The following is a 20,398-nucleotide window of genomic DNA, read 5'->3' as shown; positions in this document are numbered from 1 at the left end:
ACGTGAATTGAGATATTTATGCATGTTTCATTGATTACCATAAAGCGTTCGATACAGTAAAGCACGACAAGCTGATGGAGATATTAACCAATATTGGAATAAACACCTGTGATTTAAGGATTATCAGCAATCTGTACTGGAATCAAACATCATCTATCCGGACAGAGGCAGGAGAATCCGACGATATCAAAATCAAACGTGGGGTCCGTCAGGGATGTATACTATCCCCACTGCTGTTTAACATCTACTCTGAGGAAATCTTTCAAGAAGCATTGGATGATGTTGAAGCCGAAATTAGAATTAACGGAGAATGTATCAATAACATAAGATACGCAGACGACACTGTGGTATTCGCTGACAGTTCTGAAGCCCTACAGGAGTTAATGAGCAGAATCGCAGAAGTCAGTCAGAGATACGGACTTTCACTAAACACTAAGAAAACCAAATGTATGATGATCTCTAAGAATGAACAGCAATTTGGACGAATCAGTGTGAATGGTCAACAAATAGAAAGAGTAAAAACATATACCTACCTTGGTACGAACGTCAATGAAAATTGGGACCATTCTATAGAAATCAAATGTAGGATAGAGAAAGCAAGATCTGCATTTCAAAAAATGGCAAAGTTGTTCAAATGTCATGATTTGTCGATGCCCATAAAAGTCAGATTACTACGATGTTATATATTTCCTATACTGTTGTACGGAGTTGAGTCGTGGACTCTCACAGACGCCACCTGCAAGAAAATTGAGACTTTTGAGATGTGGCTTTATCGTCGAATCCTGAAGATATCTTATACCGACCACATTACTAATGAGGGTGTTTTGCTGAGAATGAAAAAAGAAAAAGAGCTGTTAATCAAAATAAAAACAGCCAAAATCGAATACCTCGGTCACATCATGAGGAACAGTGAGAGATATGGACTGTTGCAACTGGTCTTGCAGGGAAAAGTAGAGGGAAAGCGAGGACCAGGAAGGCGAAGGATTTCCTGGCTGAGAAATCTACGAACGTGGTTCAACACAACCACTACAAATCTTTTCAGAGCAGCAGTGTGCAAAGTGCAGATTGCCATGATGGTCGCCAACGTCCGAAACGGATAGGCACTACAAGAAGAAGAATTTTAATTATTAGTTTTTAGAAAAATAAAGGTAGAGAGATTTGGAATTTTAAGTTTGTTTGTTTAAACACAAGAATTTTTGTATAATTTCCGAAAAGTGATTAGTTTGAGTAGAAGTATTGTTTGAAAGAATGCCTGGGTTTTTCGAATGGAAAAGAGTAATGTTTCTGATTGCCTTGGCAATTTGGAAGGGGGAAAGAGAAGTTTGAATGTTGAGACAGTTTTGGAAAAGAAAAATCATTGTGTTGCGGGCATCCGAGAAGGGCAGTCGAAAGTTTTCGCGTAGAGTTCAGAAGCGAGTACTAGTGGTTTTGTTTGTTAGTGGAGAGTAGCTGAAAAGTGGAACGCGAGACAAATCAAATCGAGAAGAAATACCTCTTTGATTCTGTAAAGTCCAAGAGAGTAAGTTACAAGACTTATCGATATTAAAATTATTTGTGACACCAAGTAAAAAAGATACTTGGTCTCAGGAGATTATTATTGAGAGAAAGAGAGGAGAGAGTTTTGGAGTTTATTGAACGAGTACTGGTCAAAAGCGGCCTGGCTTGTGTTTTGGAGAAATAGTTGCTGGTATGCTGCTGGATTGATGCTGAGAACGGAGAGGGCCTTGAATGGTAGCCTAACATAATCAAAAAGGAAGAGCTGTTTGGGTCAAGAGGAGACATCATTGTGTGTGAATCAAAAAGGTCAGTCAATAACTTATGTGATAGACGTTCTTTATAATCAGAAGTTAAAATATTTGCGTAGAAGCATATGAATTAAGGTTCCAACATTTCAATAATTTAATAGGAAGTATAAGTAGTTTTGCAAATACCTAAATTTGTTTGTTTAGCTTATTTTATAAATGGTATCAGGAACAAAGCGATAAATATTTGTTTAAATTAGAATATTAATATGGTAAAAGTTTCATTTGGACAATTATGCCCACAGGATTTAATTGATAGATTTTCAGAGCATTGCTTTTGATAATAAAGGTATTTGTATGTGCTTATTTATGATTTTTCTATTTATTTCCTTTTCCTATTTTATCCCGATAAGGATCAACTGAGAGATACTGAAGCCACGAGAAAGGATAAGTATAACCTAAGATAATTTTAGTTAATTTTTATGACAAAAAGGCACCCTGAGATTTTTTATTAATTTTTTATGTATGATTTGCGTCAATTCAATAATGAATTAAATAAATACTCAATTAAAATAAAAGTAATAGAAAGCAGATCGTAACAGTATATTGCTCAACTCTTTCGATATTCTGTTGGTCGATTGTAAGTTGAGCGTTTAGTATTGGTTTTTTACTAATTGTCATAAATTTGATCTTCTTTATGTTAAGAGCTAGTCCGTATCTGTTGCTGACTTCTGTTATACGATTTGCTAATAACTGTAAATCATTCAGATTATCAGTAAAAACTATGGTTTCATCTACATATCTAATATTATTCAACCATTCACCGTTTATTAATACTCTTTTCGTACAACCGTCTAAAGCTTCACTGGAAGTGATACAATATCACGTCCACCTCTTTATTACTCCCATCACTTTCCTACAGTTACATCTACAGTTGATTTGGCACAATCCATAATGATTTTCTTTCTTATTCATCTCTACCCATTAACCATTATCATCTATCCAATGATACACATACAAACTAACATCTGCTATCATCACCCACATACATCTCCATCTCTAAACTTTCATCCATAATTTTCTATGACTATCTTCACCTCATCTATTCACATTATAACCAAATTTAATAGTCTCACTACTCTTTCTGGGTCCCGTTCATGTCACATTTCCATTATAATCTCATAAACCTCTAACCCTCTCTCCTATGGTTGACTATAACATATGACGGTCTGGTTTTGTCGAACCCTTAGAGTTGGGTAGCCTGCAGGGGCCTTGGGAAATGGTCGTATGAATCTGAGCTTGTCTTATACATCCCTCCCTGATTTTGAGACATTTCTACATCTGTGTCTCCCCCATTGTGATCTTTTATGGTACTTCCACATACTACGACAACTTCCAACCATTCAAATAAAATCGATAACTTGATGTCAACATAAGATTGCTTTTCTAAGCCCTAGATGTCCACATAAGAGGGCTTGATAACGTTTATTAAGTTTTCGTTCTAACGTGTAATGTGGTTTGCCTATCTCTTTCATTACAAATATTCTAACTGTTACATTAAGTTTATTTTCATTTTATCAGATCATTTACCATAGTGGGAGCGACTGTTTTTATTGTTAATAATTTAACAAACTTTACAATAAATATCACAAAACCAACAGGGAAATTTTAACTTAATTAGCATGTTTGATTCAAGTGAGAATAACCTAAAACTTTTTAAAATCATAGTCAAATTTTAAATCCTTTGCATCATTTTATCAGGTTATACACATTTTAGGAAACACTGATGATGATCGGTCAACCGATTGAAAACTAGTTCTGTTTGTTTTATGATGTAGACCTGTATAGGGATTTGAACAAATATACCTTCTATAAAGGATTTCATGGTTTTTTTAGATTTAGATCAATTTTAAAGAATATTCTTGTCGAAATTACTTAAACCCGCATATTGACAACCCAACAGAACCTCCCTGATAATTTTTGCCTTTACCTTTAAACGAGCAATTAATAATGTCAATTAGCGTGCCAAGCAGTTGAGTATCCACTAAAATATTCGATAAACGTCGTGTATTCTCAATGTTGAATAGGCGCTTCATGTGCCCACGGACTTTATTAAAAGAAATTCGCGAATAAAACGCAGTTTTTATTTACACAATAATTTGTTATTGAAGACATGAGATATTCAAGTGGCCGGTGACAAACAAGAGAAAAGATTGGCTATGAAGAAGGAACCAATTTGCTGGTCGCTGCTGCGCAGTGGCGGAGAGGTCGAGTTCTGTCTTATTTTCTTCATTATTTATAGTGGTAATTTACACTATAATCAAACAAACTGCATACAATATTATGCTAACGATAAAAGTCTTTTCAAGGGACTCCTTGGATTATTCTAATAGGTTTCCCAAACGGATCATTTAAAGGTATTTCAGATTTTTCTAGGTACAAAGGTATGATGTATGATATTTTCTATGTATATTTTCTACGTGAGGTCTGCAGACCCAGTAGAAGCAGAGTTGCAACTAATGAAAAGTAGGTTCTTCTTCGTCAAATTCCAAATCAAATATTTCAATGTGAAATAACCCAAAAACGGAGCACTTTTAGGGGAAAATTCATTTTAACTTTTTTAAAGTATTTAAAAATAGGTTCATCTTTATTTTTTAAAAAAACTTGTAATATTAAAAGTACGTGAATTACGCTCAAAATATTGTTGGTCCCTTTTATTTTTTGGTAAAAAAATCGCGAAAATCGCCCCCTAATTAGCATGGTCATTTATATGATCTGTAAGTTTCATCGGTTCAAAGTGCTTCGTTTTGAAAAAGCTGTAGTTAAAATGGCTTGAACGAGTAACTAATCACGCGTTTAGGCAAATTTTGAACAGCCATAGCATAACCAATTTTTGTCTAACAAGAAAACAAAAAATCAAAAATATTCAGAAAAGCAAAACGTACATTTTATTACTCTTTGAGATTTTTGGTATTCCTAATTGTTTTTAAGTTAATTCCATAAAAAATTACGATTTTTTTCAAAATTAAAAAAATGTTTTATTTTACACCCAATTTTTTTCAAAACTGAGCACTTTGAACCAATGAAACTTATAGATAATATAAACAATACATAACTAAACTAACTTGTAAAGCGGTAAAGATTAATTTTATTTGAGAAGCTAATTAAGGGGTGATTTTCGCCATTTTTTACCAAAAAATAAAAGGGACCAACAATATTTTGGGCATAACTCACTTACTTTTAATGTTAGAAGATTTTTTAAAAAACAAAAATAAACCTTTTTTTAAACACTTTAAAAAAGTTTTAATAAATTTTCCCCTAAAAGTGCTCGGTTTTTTGGTTATTTCACATTGAAATATTCGATTTGGAATTTGACGAAGAAGAACCTACATTTCATTAGCTGCAACTCTGCTTCTACTGCGTCTGCAGACCTCACGCATACACCATTTTTTTTTCAATTTTTTATAAGCTATATTTTTACTAAGAATATTTTTTTTTGTAAAAATACGTACGTTTTGAGTTATCTCCGAACAACCGTCCAAAAACATTTTTTTTTTTTTTTGGTTAAAAATGAATACATTCACTCGCAAATAACTCGAAAAGTATTGACTTAGTAAAAAAACTCTATAGAACAAAAGTTACTTAGAATTAATCATTTTATCCAATTCCTGACTTATTTTTAACGTATATTTTTTCACCCCTGAGAAAAAAAATTTCACCCCGTATTTTCCAATTTTTGTAAAATGGAGGGGATGTAGAATTGTAAACTTTTTCTTATATAATAATAGACAATTTCAACTACCTATTCCCAAATTTTCATCCTTCCTTTATTTTTTTGGAGGTTTTCGTAAAATTTTGCGTTCCCTGATCGGGCTAACAAGTAAAATGTTCTTTTCCGATCCTCACGTATTCTACTGACTGCGCCAAATATAACTTTGAATTGCGGAAAACAGCTTTCAAAAATTAATTTACTTTGAAAATACGAAATAACAACAGAAATATTATGAACAATCTTAAAATAAATAGTAAAGGTCAAAAAGTATAACCTAAGTAAATCGAGCCTAAATAAACTGCTCGTCAAAAGTTAGGGATATAGAAAATTCTGCTGAATTTTTATAGTAGATTTTTTCGTGAACAGATTAACGGATTCCGCTAATGTTTTTATTATTTTAGACTTTTCTTTAGTATTTACACAGTTATGCAAAGGTTTACTCAAACTTTTTTTCGTACTTATACCGGGTGGAAGAAAAGAAATGTTTTTATGTTAAGTTTGAGACGCCCTGTATGGAGAACAAGGTATAAATGGGAGTATATATCGAAATCGTATTGTAGTCTTATGTTTTGTGAACATTTTGTTTTTTAAATGTTCCTGATATCTTTAGAAATAAAAAAATAGACGGTTTTGTAATTTAACATGTGTTTTAACCGAAACAAAAGTTTGAGACACCTTGTAGGGAGAAAAAGGCACAAAGGTGAGTATACCTCGATATTTTGTTGTAGTCTCATATTTTGTGAATATTTTATTTTTTTAATTTCTCTGATATCTTTAATAACAAATAAATTAGACGATATTATTCTTTAACATGTGTTTTAACTGACTACATGCGTCACATCACACATATGAAACATAGAAAAACATATTAAAGAGTAATACTGTCTAGTTTATTTGTTATTAAAGATATCAGAGAAACTAAAAAAAAATAAAATATTTAAAAAATATGAGACTACAACATAATATCGGGATATACTCACCTTTGTACCTTTTTCTTCCTACAAGGTGTCTCAAACTTTTGTTTCGGTTAAAACACATGTTAAATTACAAAACCGTCTATTTTTTTTGTTTCTAAAGATATCAATGACATTCAAACAACAGCATGTTCACAAAACATAAGACTACAATATTATTCTGATGTAGACTCACATTTGTACCTCGTTCTCTCTACAGGGTGTCTCAAACTTAACACAAGAAAAACATATTTTTTTCTTCCACCCGGTATAAGTACAAAAAATAAATTTGAGTAAACCTATGTAATAGTATAAACTGTGTAATTACTAAAGAAAAGGCTAAAATAAAAAAAATAGCGGAATCCGTTTGTTCGCGAAAAAATCAACTATGAAAATCAGCAGAATTTTCTATATCCCTAACTTTTGACGAGCAGTTTATATCTAATATTGCGTAGTTTCTGATAAACTGAATGTGTCGATTTTGTAGAATCCAGTGTCCTAACTTTCTTTATTTGAGTGATTCATGTTTCAGTAATAGGGCTGGATCCCGCGAACCAAAAAAGTTGATTAATAGCAAGCTGAAAATTTGTCAATAGCTTAACGCTGTCTCGTCGGACAAATCAGACTATGAAAACGTCCCATGTATTTTGTCGAACAGAACTTCCAATTGATTTGTTACCCTTTCATTAAACTCTCATGCAAAAGTCAGACTGGTATTTATTAGTGCAGTCTGAAGGTGGATATGAGCTATTACCTCCGATTTCGTTGAACCTCCATCGATTTGCATGAAAATTGGTGAGTGGTTAGAGAATATCTCAAGGAACAAAGGTGACATGGTGCCAACTTGCGCTTTTACCCTGGGGGTGGTTGCCACCCCTCCTCGGGGGTGACAATTATTTTATTAAAAATAACCCCACAATTCAATAGAGGGACAAATTATAAGCAACATTTGTTATATACAGTTATTAAAATAAATCAAAACTTTTTGAGTTATTAAAGATCAAAGATTTTAATTTTTCGTGAGAAAAATGCATGTTTTTAACCGATTTTTCATAAATAACTCAAAAACTATAAGTTTTTACAAAAAAGTTATAATTATCAAAATTAAGGCTAATAAAAAATTAAATAAATTCTTGACTAAAAAAACTTTTAAATTTTAAATAAAAGTGAGTTATAGGTAATTGAATGTATATTTCTTTCGTCGATTACCCAAATCTAAGTATTCAAGCTTCAATACCGGGAAAATTATTCATTTTATAACATAAACTTATTAAACATTTGTCAAAGTTCTTAGAAATATCTGTAAAATGCCCTAGAACAAGTTAATAGCATTAAAATTTATGCACCAAAAATGTTTCAAAATTTATCTTTTAAAAATTTTTCCAAATATGTTATTGTTTTTTTTTTTGTAAGTAACTCCGTTAATTTTTAAGATATTAGGTTCACCTAAAAACTACTTAAAAGCGGATTCCAACAGCTATTAAAAAACGTTAAATTTAGTCTTTAAGCCTCTTACGTTTTTAAAAATAAAAGGTTAAATGGCCCCGGTTACATGGTTCTCGCAGCAAAATTGAAAGTTTAAACGTTTCTATCTCGGTGATTTTTTACTCTACCGAAATAGTAAAACCGGTAAAGTATTTGAGACATAAAAAACTAAAATTTAGTTATATATAATTTTTTACGTATATTGAGTATTTTTTGAGTTATTATTAAAAGAAAATGGAAAGTACGATAATTTTAAAAATTCCCATTTTTTTAAACTGTATCTTTTTTTTTTTCAAAAATATGCAATCTAAACCGGTAAAAATTGTTGAAATCATTAACTATGTTAACCTAAAGAAATTATTGTGAGGATTACTACAAATTTTAATTTTTGTGGAAATGGCGTATGTTTTATTTTTCACTTTTTCCTAAAAAAATCGAAAGGGTTCTCTTATTTTCATCATAACTTGCTTAATTTTGATGCAATTAACTTCTACTAGAGCTTGTTTGATAGGTATTCCGAAGTACTTTGACAAGTGCCTAACAAGTATATTCTATAGAATGCATCGTTTTCCCGTTATGTAAGCTTGAATACTTAGATTTGAGGACTCGTCGAAAAAAATATACATTCAATTACCCATAACTCACTTTGAAATAACATTGGTGTAGTTCTTTAAGTGGGGAGTATATTAAATTTTTTATTATCTTTAATTTTGTAAATAATAACTTTTTTCAAAAAGCTTATAGTTTTTGAATAATACGTGAAAAAATGTTTTAAAACATGCATTTTTTATAAGAAAAAATAAAATCTTTGATATTTAATAACTCAAAAAGTATTGAATTATGTTAAAAACTTTATATAACAAATTTTGCTTAGAAGTTACCCCTCTATCGATTTCTGGTATTATTTTTAATAAAAAAAATTTCACCCCCGAGAAGGGGTGGCATCCACCCCCAGGGTAAAAGCGTAAGTTAACATCATGTTACCTTTGTTCCTTGAATAATTTTCATGAAAATCGATGAAGGTTCAACGAAATCGGAGGTGAAAACCTTCAGTGACTCCACTATATCACCAACTGGGCATTTTAATAAGTTCAGGTGATAAATAGCAGTCTGATTTTTACATGAGAGTTTCATGAAAGGGTAACAAATTAATTGGAAGTTCTGTCCGATAAAATGCATGGGACTTTTTCGTAGTCTGACGTTCCAAATTTTTAACCTGTTCCAGAATGAAAACTTCCCCTGTTCCAGTGTTCCCGTACATCAAAGTTTGTCCGACTAGACACCGTTAAGCTATTAACAAATTTTCAGCTTGCTATTAATCAACTTTTTTGGTACGCGGGATCCAGGCCTATATTAATTCACTGCTCATTTTAAAATTTGTGATTAGTGGAGTCACTGAAGGTTTTCACCTCCGATTTCGTTGAACCTTCATCGATTTTCATGGAAATTGGTGAGTCGTTAGAAGATACATCAAGGAACAAAGGTGACATGATGCCAACTTGCGCTTTTACCCTGGGGGTGGATGCCACCCCTTCTCGGGGGTGAAATTTTTTTTAATAAAAAAATACCAGAAATTGGTTGAGGGGCAACTTCTAAGCAAAATTTGTTATATAAAGTTATTAACATAAATCAATACTTTTTGAGTTATTAAATATCAAAAATTTTATTTTTTCTTAAAAAATGCATGTTTTAAAGCTGTTTTCCACGTATTACTCAAAAACTATAAGCTTTTGTAAAAAAACTATTATTACCGAAATTAAAGATAATAAAAAATTGAATGCACTCCCTACTTAAAGAACTAAACTAATGTTATTTCAAAGTGAGTTATGGGTAATTGAATGTATATTTTTTTCTACGAGTACTCAAATCTAAGTATTTAAGCTTACATAACGGGAAAACGATGCATTTTATAGAATATACTTGTTAAACACTTGTCAAAGTACTTCGAAGTACCTATCAAATGAGCTCCCGTAGAAGTAATAGCATCAAAATTAAGCAAGTTATGATGAAAATAAGAGAACCCTTTCGATTTTTTTAGGAAAAAGTGAAAAATAAAACATGCGCCATTTCCACAAAAATTAAAATTTGTAGTAATCCTCACAAGAATTTCTTTAGGTTAACATAGTTAATGATTTCAACAATTTTCACTAGTTTAGAATGCATATTTTTGAAAAAAAGATACAATTTAAAAAAATTAGAATTTCTAAAATTATCGTACTTTTCATTATCGTTTGATAACTCCAAAAATACTCAATATACGTAAAAAATGATATTTAACTAAATTTTAGTTTTTTTTATTACAAATACTTCACAGATTTTACTATTTCCGTAGAGTAAAAAATAACCGAGATAGAAACGTTTAAAATTTCAATTTTGCTGCGAGAACCATGTAACCTGGGCCATTTAACCTTTTATTGTTAAAAAGGTGAGAGGTTTAAAAGACTAATTTCGACATTTTTTAATAGCTCTTGGAATCAACTTTTAATTAGTTTTTAGGTAAATCTGATATCTTAAAAATTAACGGAGTTATTTACAAAAAAACAATAACATTTTTTGGAAAAATTTTTAAAAGATATATTTTGAAACATTTTTGGTGCATAAATTTTAATGCTATCAACTTGTTCGAGGGCTTATTTGATAGATATTTATATGAACTTTGACAAATGTTTAATAAGTTTATGTTATAAAATGCATCATTTTGCCGGTATTTAAGCTTGAATACTTAGATTTGGGTACTCGACGAAAGAAATATACATTCAATTACCTATAACTTACTTTTAGTTAACATAGAAAGGTTTTTCTAGTAAGAAGTTTATTTGATTTTTTATTAGCCTCAATTTTCATAATAATAACTTATTTGTAAAAACTTATAGTTTTTGAGTTATTTATGAAAAATCAGTTGAAAACATGCATTTTTCTCACGAAAAATTAAAATCTTTGATCTTTAATAACTCAAAATTTATTTTAATAACTTTATATAACAAATTTTGCTTATAATTTGTCCCTCTATCGAATTGTGGGGTTATTTTTAATAAAATAATTTTCAGCCCCGAGGAGGGGTGGTATCCACCCCCAGGGTAAAAGCGCAAGTTGGCACCATGTCATGTTTGTTCCTTGAGATATCCCCTAACCACTCACCAATTTTCATGCAAATCGATGGAGGTTCAACGAAATCTGAGGTAATAGCTCATATCCACCTTCAGTGACTGCACTAGATTTATTTTTCATTATATTCTTTTTTGCAGATCCATTCTACAACAGCATATGCAGATTCACACAGGAAAGCTGTGTAAATGTCCTCATCCAGGCTGCATCTTCACAGCTAGAAAAATGAGTGAAATCAATGTTCACTTTAAAATACATTCGAACGAGAAGAATTTTGTATGTGACATGTGTGATTACAAAGGAAAAACAAAAGCTCAATTACTCAAGTAAGTTTCATACTTGAATTGGGAATGAGAGAATCTGTGTTATCAATGTTTTTCTTCTTCTTGATGTGCTTATTCGTGACAACGAATGTTCGCGATCGTCATGGCAATCTTTATCTTGTCTGCAGCAGCGCGAAAAATCTTTACAGACGTTGTTAATTGTTAAGCCTAGCAGTTGTTAATATTTACAGTGTTAAGCAAAGTACTGACGTTATTTAATAAGCAACTTCATTATGGTATTTGTATAAGTTCTATACAATTTCATCAAAAACGGAGCACAATATTTTTTGCATTAAATTTTTTCATGGTTTCCACTATTAAACAATACACCTATAGACCAGAAAGGATCTGTTTTTAGGTGGATGTGAGAGGTGGCATTCAGATTTTTATGGATAAAGTTAGGTGATAACTTCGTTAATAATAATTGATTTATGCTCCTTCTCAAATATTCCCGGAACATTAATAAAAAAAAAATAAACTATTTAAAAATTTCAAAAAATTTCGTTTTTCTTTCTACTTTTTTTGCTTATAACATTAAAACGATTCATTTTGGAACAAAGTCGTATAGGAATAAAACAAAGATAATTAAATTTTCTATCAGATGCGATTGGTTAAAAATGTCTTAATGTATCACCCTTGCTGCAAAATAGCAATAAATATAAAATACGGGGGCAAAACAAGCCTGTCCTTATTCAATGATTTTCCATCACTTAGGTTACACTTGGAACCTTCCTAATTCGCTTAGAAAATTTTTGTAATGTGCTAAAACCGTACACCAAATTTCATTAAAATTGAATTACTAGATTTTGAATAATAATTTTACAATCTAAACTTTTTTTAAAAAATTAAAATTTTTTAAAATCTTGCACAACAAAAACTAGAACATACAAAGATTTTTAAATTTTTTTACACATAAAGAAGCACTCCACCTATCTAATGCACTTTACAGAATTGAAATCGGATTGTTTAAGCAGCCTCAGCAATGTTTTAAAGTTATAAACAATTTTTTTGGCTTATAAACAAATTAGTCCTGTGGCTAGGAGGGGGTGCTACGGGCTCCTTTATTTAGATGGACTTACCCAAGATTTTTATGTATTTTTTGACCCGTAGAACACGATTTTTTTGGGTAACAGTTGATCCGGATGTCGATAAGATTGTTAAAAACAAAGACGATTTTTCGCAAAATAAAACATTTTTTGTATTTCTTGGGTAATTCTAAGCAAAAAATGTTCTTACAAGTTTTTTCGTAGGATGCATAGTTTTCGAGATAAACGCAGAGGAACTTTCAAAAATTCGAAAAATTGCAATTTTTGAACGCGAATAACTTTTGATTAAAAAATAAAATAGCAATTCTGCTGACAGCATTTGAAAGTTTAAGTCAAAATATACCGGTTTTAATTATTTGCATTGCTAAAAATTAATTTTTTTATTATTAAACAAAGCTATTTGTTTATAAGCCAAAGAATTGTTTATAAGTTTAAAACATTCCTGAGGCCCCTTAAATAATCCGATTTTAATTCTGTAAAGTGTATTAGATAGGTAGAGCACCTCTTTATATGTAAAAAATTAGACAACTTCTAAATGGTCTACTTTTTGTTCAGAAAGATTTTAAAAAATTTGAACTTTTTTAAAAACATTTAGATTGCAAATTTATTATGCAAAATCTATTAGGCCGATTTTAATGAAATTTGGTACACGGTTTAAGTATATTACAAATAATTTCCTAAGTGAATTACTAAGGTTCTAAGTGCCACCAAAGTGGTTAAAAAAATTGAATAACAACAGGCATATTTTGCCCCCTTATTTTATATTTATTGCTATATTGCAGAAAAGGTAATACGTTAAGACATTTTTGACCAGTCGTTTTAAAGTTATAAGCAAAGAAAGCAGAAAAAAAATCGACGTTTTTCGAAATTTTTAAATATTTGAATTTTTTTATTAATGTTCCGGCATATTTGAGAAGGAGCATAAGTCAATTATTATTACTGAAGGTGTCACCTACCTAACTTTATCTGCAAAAATCCGAATGCCACCTTTCACATCCAAAAATAGACGTTTTTTCACAGATCCTTATTGGTCTGCTAAAGTATTTCCATGGAAGTTGTTCAAAACGAGCCAGACGGTGGCAAACCCTTTAATATTTTTTTAAACAACACTTTCAATGACTTTCTGTTTTAGGCACACGTCAATTCATAGAGATGTCAAGAAGTACCAATGCAAAGAGTGTTCTTTTACTACAAGAAACTCACAACATCTTCGAAGACATGTTAGAGTACACACAGGGGCCAAACCTTATAGTTGTCCACACTGTAATTATAAATGTAGCAACTTGGTAAGGAGATTAAATAATATTCCTCTATATAACCTACGGAGCGTAAAACTGGGTACTCGACGAAAAACAAACAAAACAACTCCAATAGAGTGAAATGAAATACTTGAGGAAAGTGCTGGGTGCTAGAAGAACCGACAGAAGAAGAAACGAAGACATTAGACAAGAACTAGGAACGAAATTACTAAAGGTTAAAGCAGAAGAAAAGAAATTGAAATGGTGGGGACACATGATCAGAATGAACGAAACTAAACAGGTGAAAAAGATATGGGAAGCGAGGAAAATAGGAAAAAACCGTAGAGGACGACCTAGAAAGACATGGAACAATAGCATAAACGAGACTTTCGAAGAAAGAGGAAAGACATGGAATGAGGCGAAGGACCTAGCTAGAGACAGAAAAGAGTGGCGTAAATTTGTAGAAAATTTTTAAAAGTGCTTGTACACCTCGACACTTACGGGCTATAAGAAGTTTTCGATATATGTATACATCCCCCCCTTGGGGATTAAATAATAATAATTGTTTGATGTTGTGATTGCGAATTATTAAGTTTTTGAGTAGGGGAGAGAGGGGGAATGGGAGCCACCTAAGAAAATATTTTTATTTAAACCATACTATTAGCCTTTAAACAAATTTAAAAATTTATATAGGAACCTTTACATGTATAGTTTTGTTATACGTGACATTTTTTTTTAAAAACGCTAATTATAATTAAATATATTTAAAAAAATTTAAAAAACAGGATGTGGCTCCCATTACCCCACCATGTGGGTAATGGGAGCCATCAGTTATTTTAATAGTAAAGGTAAAGTTAATTACCAACAAAGGCCATATAATAACCTAAATCTAAGAAAAATGATAAAAACAAAAACAAAAATGATAAAAATACTCTAATTCTGCTTGTTCAAACAAAACTTACAAACATAAATATCCTTTAGGGCTCTCTGCATGGTTTTCCTTTAGGACTGTTTTCATTTTTTTTTGTTCGCTCTTTTTATTAATTGTTTGGTATTTCCACATTGTTTTATGATATTATACCACTTTATACTTAACATTATTACTACCATATTGGTAAAACCATTGTATTTACCACATTGGTGTAATAGAGGCCACAGTGGCTCTCAGTACCCCAAGGTGCATTTTTTATTTAAAATGTTTAAAATAAAACACAACATAATTTAACAGAAAATCAGATCTGATGCAATGAAACTACATACTCTTACGAATCTACAGTGATAAAACAATTTGGATCTGAGAAAAACCAGTAGTACTAGCAGTGCCAATAGTTACCACGTATCACTAGAGCAATATTGCGCAATTTCACTCACCTTCGGTGAACAGTTTAATACGAACTAATTTAAATAATCGCAGTATCTATGAGCCATCACAGCTCAAGATCAACCGTAGAGTGCGTTCAGCAATTATATTAAGGCATTCCAATCCGTAATAATATGGTGGCTCCCATTACCCACTGGCTCTCATTACCCCCATCTCCCCTACACAAACAGGACAATTAACCCACCGCGTATGGTGTAGATATGTAGATGATGTGTTCTCCATTTAGCTTCATAAACCATTGAATAAATTTCTGATGGACATAACAATAAAGAAGAATCAATAAAATTTGCCGTGGATAAAAAACAACAATTCACTAGCTTTTGTGGATGTGTTAATCAGAAAAGAGGATACCGGGTAGGCAATCAAAGTTTACATAAAACCAACCCAACCAGCAGATATGTATTTAGATTACTTAGATATTACTAAAACCACAACGGAAACATCAAAACAGTAATTATCAAATCATCCTGTGGTAGACCCAAAAACAACTACTGGCTCTAATGAAAATGTATTTCAGGAAGAAAAAACCGGCTAACAAAGGTTTTAACAAAAATCGATTACCCATTATTATTTGTAAATAATTTGTAATTATAATATAGGTACTCCATTTAATAATACAAGGCAAAGTAGACGGAAGAATAGGGCCAAGTCAAAGAAGAACCTTAGAAAGAAGGCTTAGAAACCTGAGAGAATGGTTTAACAGATCCTCCGCATCCCTTTTCCGAGCTGCCGTCAACAACATTACTATAGCCAATTTGATAGCCAACGCTTGATAATCGAGGTCTATTTTTCATTCGCCCATTCGCTTGCCCATTCCAGCGCCACTGGAATAGGGTGAACGTCAACTGTAGACGATATGATTGATATAGTTCAGCACTGTACTGGATTAGCTCGTTGGATTGCCGGACTGAAATAATATGTATTGGACATTATATTGTTACGCGTGAGTGACTTAACTAACTTCATTTTTAGCACTAATATTTATTTTGAATTGACTTTATTTATTTTTAAATAAAAATACTTATATTAATTTAAATAAAAAGACTTACTTCACGTTATTATTACAGAACTAACTACAAAAACAATAAAAGCTTAACACTTAATTTATTACAACAATAAGTATCTAATTTATATTACAAAATTATCTATTCAAAAATACCGGCAAAACATACGTTCGAAAACACGGCTTTATTAGACTGTCCCAAACATGCATTTTGCATCCTTAAATACTAAAATAAATACTTCTCGAATATTCATAAAACAAACAACCTTTTTCTAGTCAAATCTAGGGGTTAAGAATTATTTACATCAGAACAGGTAAATCGAACATTTCGAAAAACCTAGAATCAGAAGATACTTTTCTAGAATAAAAAAATAAATAATATTTACACAGATAGGTAATAAATCATCTCCGAAGCGTCTAAAAAGGATGTTTACAGGTAATAAAAAGGTTTGTTTACAACATTCGAATTACAATAAACGGCCAGAATCTTCGGCGGTCTAGGAGCATCTAATAGCGTCACAATATTATTTTATTCCAATATATTGATCTGATAGTACACATTCTAATACACACTAATTTTACTTTTAGGAAAACTTAAGGAAGCACGTTCTGTTGACAAACAAGCATGCTGGAAAATTCATCTACGAATGTCGGTTTTGCACAGAAGTGTCATCCAAACCGTTTCAAAGTAACTTTGCCAAAGAGTTTAGGGTCCATTTGATAACGAAACATCAAGAAATGTTCAACAATAATACGGAGGTCACGTCGTACATTGCAGGCATCTACGACGTACAAGATGACAATATTCAATGTTTTGTTGAAATTACTGGTCAAAGGTACGTACAGTATATCTTAAAATTTGGGGAAACGTAAGTTTCCCCAAAGAGCAATATGTAGTACATTATTAGTCCAGGAACCGAAACTTTACACCTCGAAATTTTTACAGAATGGATCGATTTGTTTGAAAATTTGAGAATATGTAGTGGATAGTCCAAGAATCAAAATCTATATGATGCTGAAAGGCGCTTTTACGATGGGGGTGGGTGCCACCCCATCTCGTGGTGGAAATTTCTTATTATATTTTGACCGCAAAACTTGATAAAAGCATTCATTCTAAGCAAAAAAATGTCTATACATTTTTTTGATAAAATTAATAGTTTTCGATTTATTCGCTATCGAAAGTGTTAGTTTTATATCGAAAAAATCAATGTTTTTCGATATAATATACTCATTTACTATTCTCTCAATTTTTACCATAAAAAAAAATTTTTAACACCAAGTTCTTGTTCTTCAATAACCTACAATTTAATATTTAAACATTTTTTATATATCTAATGCTAATCTTTCTATTCTGAAGAAAATGACATCTTTTACCAAACTACAAAAATTCGTTATTTGCTTTTAACTCCAGTTTTTTAAAAACTAATCATTTTAAGCCAGTCAAACTTCTAGAATCTATTACTAATACATAAATAAAGAAGGCTGAATTAGGCCAATGACTAAAAACACCGCTAACTTACATTATTATGCTTCCAATTTTATTTCTCCTTTTTTTTCCAAAAAATAAGTATATTGATTTTTTAACCGTAACTTTTTTATTTTAAAAAGTTTAGTAAAAAAGAATTTTGTAGGTGTTTAAAAGGTCTATTAGGCTATTAATATTAAATCCTTTTAAAATCCTCAGTCGCAAAAATTGGTGACTTTGAAAGGGTTGGTAAAGGTGGTTTTTGCATGTTATTACACGTTTTAATTGTCAATAGCTCACTCAATTTTTGCCGTAGAAAAAATTTTTGCAAACCAAGTTCTTAGAAATTAAATAAGCTACAATTTCATATTAAACCATTTTTTCGTATCTCTGATGCTAATCTTTCTATTCTGAAGAAAAGAGCATTTTTTACCAAACTCCAAAAATTCGTTATTCGCTTTTAACTCCATTTTTTTAAAAACTAATCATTATAAGCCGGTCAAACTTCTAGAACCTCTTAATAATATATAATTAAAGAAGACCAAATAAGGTCAATGACTATTATTAATTAGGGTGGTGATTAGGGGGTTGCTTCCGATCACTTTTTCGCTGAAAAAAAGTAGACTGACATTCTTTTCATTATAAGTCACTTAATTTTTCAGCTAGAGACTTTTTTATTTCTGGAGATAGATATTTGTAAATACTTTAAATTAGTTTAAACAAGTTATCCTCGAAAAATGCATAGTTTTTCCGTCTTTTGACTTTGAAACTACAATTTTTAGCATTTGACGAAGAAGAGCTAACATAAAATAAAGTATAGCTCGATTACTATTGGTCTTAAAGAAAATAAAAAAATGGTTTTGTTTGTTATTTGAAAAGGTACATTTTTGTTAAGCAAATTTGTTTTGATAAAACGATAACTTTTTGAGTTATTAGCAGAAAACTGATTAAAACATTGATTTTTTCGATTTAAAACTAACACTTTCGATAGCGAATAAGTCGGAAATTATTAATTTTATCAAAAAAATGTATAGAACGTTTTTTGCTTAGAATGAATGTTTTTACCAACTATTGTTGTCAAAATATAATAAAAAAATTTCACCCCCGAAGTGGGGTAGCAACGACCCCCATGATAAAAAGCGCCTTTCGGCATCATATAGATTTTGATCCTTGGACTATCCACTACTTATTCTCAAATTTTCCAGCAATTCGATCCATTCTGTAAAAATTGCGAGGTTTTGTCCTATTTTGAGCTTCATTACTTGGACTATATGGTTTAGTTTCTATCAAAGAAGCACAAAATTTGGTAAATTTTACTGTATAGGAGAGAGTTGCCCAAAACTGAACAGATAAAGTTCTTTGACTAAAGTTTGCTACTCGTATCTATCGTTTTTTACGAGTAACTTTACCATTGACTCCTTTTTATGTCTAATTAGCTATAGTCATTCTTGCTACTGTGCTACTATACTGTGCAGTAAATTCAAGTTGCTTCATTGTCTTCCTCTTCTTGTAAACTGCTGTCTCTTTTCTTTTGTTCTTTTCTGTGATAGTGATACATTTATTATTTTTTCTTTGGTATTTCTTACTTTTTGGTGTTCTTCCAAGTTTAGTTTAGGCTTTTTAATAGGCCTCTTCTATATACAATATACATGCTTCGAGTTGTTCTTTATAAGGTTTTCTTTAAAACCACAGCCGTTTTTCCTTTTCTATATTTATCTTCAGCATTCAATTTGCTTTCGATGTGAGGAAGGGGATCTATTTGTTCATGGGATACTTTGAAATTCATGTTAATGTACGAACAAGAGGGGGTCGATTTTTTATTTAATTTACTGCAGGAACAGAGCGAGCAGCATTATGTGAGATTTCCTTTTCTGCGATGAGCTGATAAGATTTTTGTGGTATTAAAGAATCTGCTGAAGGTGGGGTTCTTGGAGAATCGCCATATTTTATGAAGCACACATGCCTCGTTTCTTTTTCATCTATATCTCGGTTTTGCGGTGTTGGTAAAGGTGTACGCAGTGGTGTCCGTGGTGAAAAGCGATTCCAACTACAAGATTGTTCACCGGCATTATCGCTGGCTCAAACATCCAGACGCCCAGATTTCCGGATTTTTCTTTTCCTTTGTTTTCTTTTTCTTTTTTTGTCATAACTTTTGGATCCATCACCTCTTTGCAATGCATACAAATCGACCTATCTTGGTCTGTTCTGTTGATATTGGTATTGTTTCTTTTTTAAGTGCTTAATAAATCTATAGTGATTCTCGTTAGGACTATTTTAATATCCTCACATCTTTGTTATATATATTGTTGTGTCTTTCATTTATGTTTCATTGTGAAGCCACTCAAATAATTCAATTTATTTATTTTTAGTGTTATTGGACAACCTCACTCCACCGACGATATGAAAGAACAACTGTCGAAGCTGAATACAGACGACGATCCTGTGGTCTGCCAATCTGACGCTCCATCGACGTCAAACAAAGACCAGACCATAGAAAGACTGATCATTCCAAAGTACGACTCTTTTGCTGTGGACAATCTTCAGGATTCGTGGAGTTTGGTTGGAAGATACGGCGTGGAGGAAACGTCAGGAACGTTGATACCGTTCGAAAGTGATAGTGAAAGTTTGTTCCAAGAACATTTTTAATAAAAGTTCTAAAGTATTTGAGTTGTTTTATTTTATATTTGATTTTATATACCTACATAAATTTATAGAAGGAATAATAATATGATTTTTCTAAGGTTGTTTACTTTTGTATGTAAGTGTCGCTTTCGTTCTGTCTGATAATAAAGATATCAAAATTTAAGGGGAAAACACAAAAATAGGCTATCAAAAAATAGTTATAGAGGGAAAACTATGTAAGAAGAATATTCATAAAATATGAA

General features: G+C 31.4%; 1 protein-coding gene across 1 annotated transcript in view; it reads left to right on the top strand.

Moving 5' to 3' along the window:
- Window positions 1-20,175, top strand: part of LOC126883379 (zinc finger protein 91-like) — a 250,150-nt gene extending 229,975 nt beyond the window's left edge. The window contains exons 8-11 of the mRNA XM_050648903.1: window positions 11,198-11,383; window positions 13,559-13,712; window positions 16,637-16,884; window positions 19,883-20,175. Of these exons, the coding sequence (XP_050504860.1) occupies window positions 11,198-11,383; window positions 13,559-13,712; window positions 16,637-16,884; window positions 19,883-20,159 (865 nt within the window). The 3' untranslated portion in view covers window positions 20,160-20,175. The remainder of the gene's footprint in view (window positions 1-11,197; window positions 11,384-13,558; window positions 13,713-16,636; window positions 16,885-19,882) is intronic.
- Window positions 20,176-20,398: the final 223 nt, after the last annotated feature.

This window comes from Diabrotica virgifera, chromosome 4 (assembly GCF_917563875.1).
Source record: "Diabrotica virgifera virgifera chromosome 4, PGI_DIABVI_V3a".
Taxonomy (NCBI): Eukaryota; Metazoa; Arthropoda; class Insecta; order Coleoptera; family Chrysomelidae; genus Diabrotica; species Diabrotica virgifera.
This window is presented reverse-complemented; position numbering and strand designations above follow the sequence as displayed.